The sequence below is a fragment of the Colletotrichum scovillei genome (genome assembly GCF_011075155.1).
Source record: "Colletotrichum scovillei strain TJNH1 chromosome Unknown Contig00001, whole genome shotgun sequence".
Lineage (NCBI taxonomy): Eukaryota > Fungi > Ascomycota > Sordariomycetes > Glomerellales > Glomerellaceae > Colletotrichum > Colletotrichum scovillei.
The window spans coordinates 3,661,190-3,668,539 of NW_023336259.1; the positions used below are offsets into that span (position 1 = coordinate 3,661,190).

Below are 7,350 nucleotides of genomic sequence, written 5' to 3' on the forward strand. Positions count from 1 at the left end.
AAAACGATACACTGGAGCTTTCATAGCATCTCTAATGACTTTGGAAAACTTGGCCCTAAGCTAGGCAGAGCCGTCAGTTGGTGTCGTTGTTCTTGGGTTCAGCCCACACCCCCCGGTCAACTCAAGGCAGGCAACGGGGACGTCCCGGGCACAGCAGGAAGACTGCCTGACGGGACCCGTTTCTCAACCAGACCTATGCCACTTCCCAGGAAGGACTTTTGCAGTTACTGACTCTTTCATTTGGAAAACAAAACCATTCTGGGCCGGATACGTGTGGCGAAGTTGCGAAGAAGACGGACGATGAAAACTTCTGGATGTGCCCGTTGTTTAGCAAGCCGTCAACTTTGGAGTTGTTACAACTGAACCAAAGTCCCATCGTGCCAGATCATGTGCCTTGCGGTAACCGGGGGGAGTCACCAGTAAGCATAGCTGCCAGGATATGCTTGCTGACAACTGTGATTCGCTCAATTGCGAATGAACTGCGAAAGTTGAGCCTTGAGGTTCTGAATGGCCTCAATGCGACATCGTGTAGGCCACATGCCCGAGGACTCGATAGGTCCAAGATCGATAGCTCTGCAGCGTGGAATTGAGTGCATTCAGCATCACACCTCGATCCGGGCATTGAACCTAGGCCGAATCAAAAGAACTTTGAGACGTCGTATCCACATGCTCTTGTCGGCTTGCATCAGCATAGGGCTGAACTTTGACTTGATCCCAAAGTCCTCTCGCGAATCCAGATCATCTACGAAGGATCGGCTTGGGTTCTCCGTGGACCTACGGCATTAGTTCAGATCTTCCGTGAAAATGATCGGTGCCAAATGCAATTCGATCTATTCGCAAGCAGTGTGGCAGCCATTTGAGGATGCAGTCAGTCATGCGCCATACTCGTCACCTTGAGGCTTCACCTCTCACCGAATGACGACAGGGGTTGTCATCACTGCACCCTCAATGTTTTCTTTTCAGATTCTTTTGGACTGGCCACTGCTCGTATGATCGGCAGTCGAGCCATTTTGTCGGATACGACTGAGGCCTTTAGCAACTTGACGTGTGACTGTGAATTGACTTTGGATGGGGGCCGAAATTGCATGTCACTGCAATCAAGGAGCGTTAGATCTGGATACTCGTCGATCAGATACCGAGCGGCACCAGGAGCGGCCGCCCGTACCCCACCAGGCCAAGTAACAGAAGATTGGTTTGTTAGCCGCGGATCAAGGTTAGGCTCATCTCGGAGCGTGTGTTACGGAGATGTGAGACTCCAGGCAGCCCCGAATGGTGTTTGCTCAAGGAGTTGCACGCGCTCGATAGAATTCTGGAGCCTGAAGGTACATTCCGTCAAACCCGCCATCTGATGGATTGACCTCCATTCGAGCAACGGGGGAGACATGTGCAGGCAGCAGTTGGGCCTCCCGGCCGTGGAAATGTGGTTGCGGGCCGTCCGATGTCGTCGATTTTGCTTCCCGCGTCGGTGCTGGGCATCATCTCGGATGACATGATCTCTCCATTCCTTGCTCAGTAGTAGACACCCCTTCTGCCCACGAACCAGGGCGATGGATTCTTGTCACCCCCTCTTGGTGGTCTATGCGACGTGTTGGATAGTGGGGTCCACAGTAAGTTGCCGGGGTGCGATGTTGGCTCCGTATAAGTCTAACCAGCATGGGAGGAAATCTCGAAGGAGGCAACGGCAGCCATACTTCTCTCCCGCCACGCCCCTCGGAACGTGATTGGCTTGAGAGATTGGCTTGCCATTGAAATGCTTGGATACACCAAGTAGCTGGCTCGGGTGACTGACGGTCGATGGGAGAGGTGTTTCGTGACGTTCGGGCCGTTCATTGGACGGATTGGGGTTGCCATCCATGAATCCATGATCTTGATGTGTACCTTGCTTTGATGTCTCCTCCGCCCCCTGCTCTTTGCACAGGAGAGAGGAGACATATTCCGTGGCCTACGGAGCCGTCAGTGAATGTGCCCCACGCCCTCCGGCCACAAGACCGCAGACAGGCCCGGGATAATCGGCGTGTCGACCCGACTGACTGGCTTGAGGGAGAGACCGTACTCCGTAGTGTATCCGTAGAGGTCTCTCGGTCTCTGGATGGAGCAATAAAGGAGACCCGTTTTCGATGGGACCTTCATGGGGGCTCTGCGGCCGCCGTGCGACAAGTACTGCAGCTTTTGCTCGCGTCTCTCTCCAATGGGCAATCCGTAACGTCGCCAATCAACTGGCCTACTAAGCGAATTTCCACGCCGCACCCTGGACCAGTAGACTCCCAAATTTCATGTTCCCGAACAAGTCTAGCCTTTCGTCTCAACGCGACATACTGCGACCTCGAGCAGTCTCTGCGTTCTGGCGTCCACGTCGTTGGAGTGTTCGGTTCCTGGCTCTAGCCCTGGGTCCTGGCCTGGAAGTAACGGCCATGTGCTGATGATACCCGACCCGTTCCCCACAAGCTCGGACAAAGCGGGCCCTATCCCTCACTCTATTCGGAGTTTCTCTCTTCTTCATCTCATCTTGTTTCGACTCTGGATGGGAATTTGCAGTCGAGGGGCACCGGAATTTTCCATGTCGAGGAGGAGCGACAGCGTCGAAACGGCCATTGTGGTTGATTACCAGGGCGGATCCCCACCCTGGACAGGCAGTCGAATTCGGAGCCCCCTCATCTTGTTTCGAGCCACTTTCAGGCAACCGGATACGTTGGGTGGTGCGCATAGAGATGGAGGACCTGAGGGAGGTCAGTCTGTAACTTGGTTGGCAGTGATGATCTCAGTCCTGTCCAAACTTACTTTCAATCGTCCAGATGTGGCTGCTGCAAGCTGTCAGAGAGCGACTCCACCCGATGGTGGCAGTGGCACGACCGCCAGCTCGATAGCCGTCGACTCATCGCCCGTTGTCGTCAGAATACCTCTGTCTGACATTGGGTTGCTGGCCCGCCTCATGCTGGCATCTGACCGTTGCGGATAATACTGACTGCTGATCTCCTGCTGCACCTTGCCTAAGCCCCCTGCGCCTTACCCACTTACACCTCCCCTGTAAGGCGATGGTCACCATCTTGGCCACTAAATCGCCTTCCTGGCGAGAGACTGGGAGTCGGCAGCGGTTCAGCGGGTATCGCCTTCCTGGCGAGAGACTGGGAGTCGGCAGCGGTTCAGCGGGTATCTGTGGCCGTCCAATTCCGCTCGGGGAAGGTCGATAATAATTGACATCAGATGCAAGGCCTCTCGCTGCAGGGGTGTGCAGCCGCTGGGAGGGGTGACATTGGATCCAATGCCACCAGTAGGCCGGACGTGCTGGTATGGGGGCGGGAAGACAGGGCCCTACCGGGCTTAGCGGTTCGACTGCTTACCGTTTGAGTCCCCTTTTTTCCTGCTTTCAAATAACATATCCATCTGATCCCCCGCGTTCTTCTGATGAATTGTCTCATTACGGTGAGAGTGAAGATTCGCCGATATAAGATCATCTTGCATGGTCCGCCATTGACATCAAACATTCGTTGTGTTTGTCGAGTCGAGATCCTAACAAAGCCAACGCCATGAAAGCTTCCAGCCTAGCCGTGCCGCCGAAGCGGAAAACATCGACTGACTCCGAAGCTGACGAAATGACAAGCTCTGGGCAGTCAGCAAAGCCGCGTAAGCGCGTGCCCGCCGAGATCTGGGAGACGAAGCGACCGATCATTACCCGCCTGTACCAAGAAGAGAAGAAGTCGTTGAAGGAGGTCATGGAGATTATGCAGCGCGACTACCATTTTGCCGCCACGTAAGCCCGCCTTACCGTATGTTGAGCGTATCAGTTTCTGAAGAATAGCAGCGTCAAAATGTACAAGTCGAGAATATGGAAATGGGGCCTCGACAAGAAACTCAAGGGTGATGAGGTTCTGGCAATCATGCTTCTCAAGCGGGACAGAGACCTCCTGAAAAGACCGACTGAGTTCAGAATTCGCGGGCAGCCAGTAGATTTGGACAACATTAACCGGTATCTGAAACGGAACCCTTCGTTGATGGCCAAATTCAGGGCAGGGCAGACGCCCAGCGTGCAAACGGCACTCGAGGTGACTTGCAGAACACCTTCGCCGCCTCCGAGCCCAGCGATAGCCTTGGCACCAACGATGGAGATGCAGAGTACCGAGCAGGTTCTCTGCTTGTTCCGAGATTACATCGATGGTTCCTTTTCGTCTGGAGCCTGGTGGTGCGATTTCGACGTCGACTGCTCCAATACCCGTTTCAACCCCGGAGACCGCAGTAATGACTTATTCGAGAGAGTCATAGCCAGCTTTGCTTTGGTTAATCGATGCATGATACGAGGAGACCAGATCAACATCAATAGTGTCCTTGGTCCGGCCTTCGAGTCCCTGAAAGAAATTGTAGCTGCCGAAAGTCCAGACTTTGTTGCTCGTACGGTCTGCCTGCTTTGGTATCTGGAGCGTCACCACAAACATGATCTTCTTCGACTGGTTCTCGATTATTTGGCCGGGCTCATTCCGATTGTGCTTGGGCCTCATCATATTCTCGCCCATATCTGGCGTAGACTGGGCGCGACCGAGTTTTCCGACTACTATGAACTCTCGATGCGGTTGTATGCGCTGCTGCTGCCAGACATCGAGCAGCGGGTGGGCTCGGCCAACTACTTGACGCATCTGCTGTACAGCGACTATCTCGATTGCATTTTTGCTCGACAAGATCCGGAGGATTGCGAGGCAATGCTCAGCCGGCACCGGGCTCGAGCTGAGGCCTCGGGGCAAGATCACTCTTGGCTTGGCGATATGGCTCTGTCGCATGCTGGCCTCCTCGCAGCTTGCAAGGAAAAGCAGGGCCGACTAGACGAGGCCGTTGAGGTGCTGACGGCTCATATGAATGCATACAGTATGACAGACGAGCAGGAAGCCGCTGTTAACCTCGAGCTGGGGGTGAAGTACTATCGGATGGGCAGCACCTCGGCGGCGATTACGTCTTTCAAGTCGGCAGCTCGTATCGCCCTAACGTCGGATGCAGACGAACGGATTTCCATGACAGCGTTGGCCAACTTGGAGAAGCTACTCCAAGAGACAGACAACATAGCCAAGGCAGATCGAGTACACCGATATCGTATGGATCGACTCGCAGCTTTCGCAGAGAAGTCAGCATCGATATCGAAAGGCTTCACTGACGAGTACGACGACGACAGCGATGGGACGAACGACCTCGAAGACCTGCCAGAATGGCTGTGGAAGTGCGACGACGGCGAAGGGGCAACACCAAGCTGGCTCGAGCTGCCCACTTTTGGTTGGGTAGACAAGACATCCCCTTCATCGTTTGTCGGTATTCCTGCGAGCGCACTGGAATGGACAAACACGTCCCAGTCAGGATCTCCTGCAGTCCTGTCGACAGAGTACTCACCACATGCAGTGGATCATCTGATCGATCCCGAGGTCGAATATCTGTACAGACATGACAACGGCATTCGGCAGACTTGACGACCTTGTTTTGTTGCACAAACCAAACACGATGGCCATCGGCCAAGCAGACATCTGCTAGGATCAACGACAGGTGTTACGCCACTCAAGGAAGCTGGTAATCGCTGTAGCCTTTTGCGAGCATACGCTACCTGTATGCCGCCACTGAATGATTGGCGTTTTGCTCAAGTTTATCGAAACGTGGCTCTGCGGTAGCTGGTGACATGAACTGGCGCCGTCAAGTCTCTCCTCAGGGCGGCTCTGGATCCCGAATAAAGCTGAATCTGAAGTATGTGGCAGATGAGCGGAATCGACTGGCCAGGCGAGGTTTCTCTGGACAATGAAGCAAGCCTTCGTAGGTCGAGATTACGGAATGCTGGGTAAAGAGAGACGTAACGCATCAATACCTTCTGGAGAACATTAGCACGTCATTGTCGCTACCAAGATGGGGCTCTGTCACCGTCCTCGATGAAGATGAGAAGCGACAGAGGTCAATGAGGAGAGGGAATACATGAAATGGAAGAGAGAAAGAACCGACCAGCTTGCATAATAAGGTACCTTACTTTAGGTACTTTGAGTAAGGTACTTGATGCTTGGACCATGAGGTTCGATGGAAGGGATCCGGCGGGAAGGAAGTTCAACAGATCAACGGGGAAAGAGTCGGCCACTCTCCACTTTCACCGGCACGAGAAGGAGGCACCTCAAGCTGGGGAAGGAGACGGGAAGGGGACGGAAACGAGGCGAGGTAATTTATTTGGACAGGCCTTGATCACAAGCAGAAGAGGCGTGACAAGATTCAGGATGTTGTTAAGAACTCGACGTGTTGTGGCGGAGAGAAACGAAGTCGGAAGATACCAATTAGAGGAGCAAGACGCGTTTACACCCAGGTAATGACATGAAGGGAAATACACGATGCCTAATCTACACATAAGAAACAAACTCATCATTGGCCTTTCGTTCACTTTGGCTTGCCGTTCTCAATACGCTGTTACTGCCTAGTATATGTCTGCCTGTCCTCCTGCCCCCCCTCTTACCGCAGGTTGCAAGAGTTGGATTTGAGAATACCTACCTAAAATGAGGTGGCGATAGATGGCAGCCTACCTGCCTCAGATACTTTCTTGCCCTCCCTTCTCCTACGTACCCAGCTACCTTTTCCCAATTACCTGTCGATGGGGAGAATCGAGAAGAACACCACAGAACATTCATTGAGCCGGTACCTGGCCGAGGTATCTACCTAAAGTATCAGTGACAAGTGTGGTCTGCATGAGGAAGGAAAGCAGGAGACATGACGATGAAGGAGGGAAAGAAGCAGCGGCAAGATAGGTAAGCGGGTAAGTAGGCAGGCAGGTACCTTCTAGGTCACCGTAGATGTGGTCCTTCCATTTTCAGTCTCACAAGGCAGAGAGGAAGGGGTAACAGCAGCAGCTCGCTGCCTTGGACTGCAGTCATCCTCAATCTTGAATCTTACTCATCAGAATGACGACGATGCTGGCGAAACCAACACCAAGAACCCCATATCCACGATAATCTGACGAAGACCATTTGCCTCTATTTCTCCATCATACTCTCGGTCGCACACACCGGCGATATTCTCCGGACATTGGTGCCAACGCGAACGGAAGACGTGGGCGTTTTTGGTTGACGGACCTCCGCTTCACGATCCGATGCACCAGCTTCGGCTTCCCTTGGCTGATGACCATTGACCCGGAAAGAAAACGCTGGCAACAAGATCAAACCGTCGTGACTGCTACGCACGTCATCATGCATCTATTCCATGTCGGATGCTGCGAGAGATCTTTAGGCATGCACCAGATTTTGAGGCGTTGGAGCTACCTGGGAAGAAGGCACCAATAGCCCGCACTCCTAGTCCATCGTGGGCACAAGCGGCCAATCGACGCTGCCCAAGGCGAACATGGAGCGAAAGCGGAAC

The 7,350-nt window shown here is 53.5% G+C and overlaps 1 protein-coding gene across 1 annotated transcript; it reads left to right on the forward strand.

The window, feature by feature from the left end:
- The first annotated feature begins 3,390 nt into the window (after nt 1–3,390).
- HER10_EVM0008508 (uncharacterized protein) lies at nt 3,391–6,307 on the forward strand. The gene is made up of 2 exons (XM_035478026.1): nt 3,391–3,748; nt 3,800–6,307. The coding sequence occupies exons 1-2, from the start codon at nt 3,525–3,527 to the stop codon at nt 5,439–5,441; spliced, it is 1,866 nt and encodes a 621-aa protein (XP_035338658.1). The 5' UTR covers nt 3,391–3,524; the 3' UTR covers nt 5,442–6,307.
- Nucleotides 6,308–7,350: the final 1,043 nt, after the last annotated feature.

Excerpts from the sequence above, each read along its gene's own strand:
- HER10_EVM0008508 (XM_035478026.1), top strand. The coding sequence starts at position 3,525 with ATGAAAGCTTCCAGCCTAGCCGTGCCGCCGAAGCGGAAAACATCGACT. Across the intron at positions 3,749-3,799 it reads GACTACCATTTTGCCGCCAC|CGTCAAAATGTACAAGTCGA; the intron begins GTAAGCCCGCCT and ends GAAGAATAGCAG.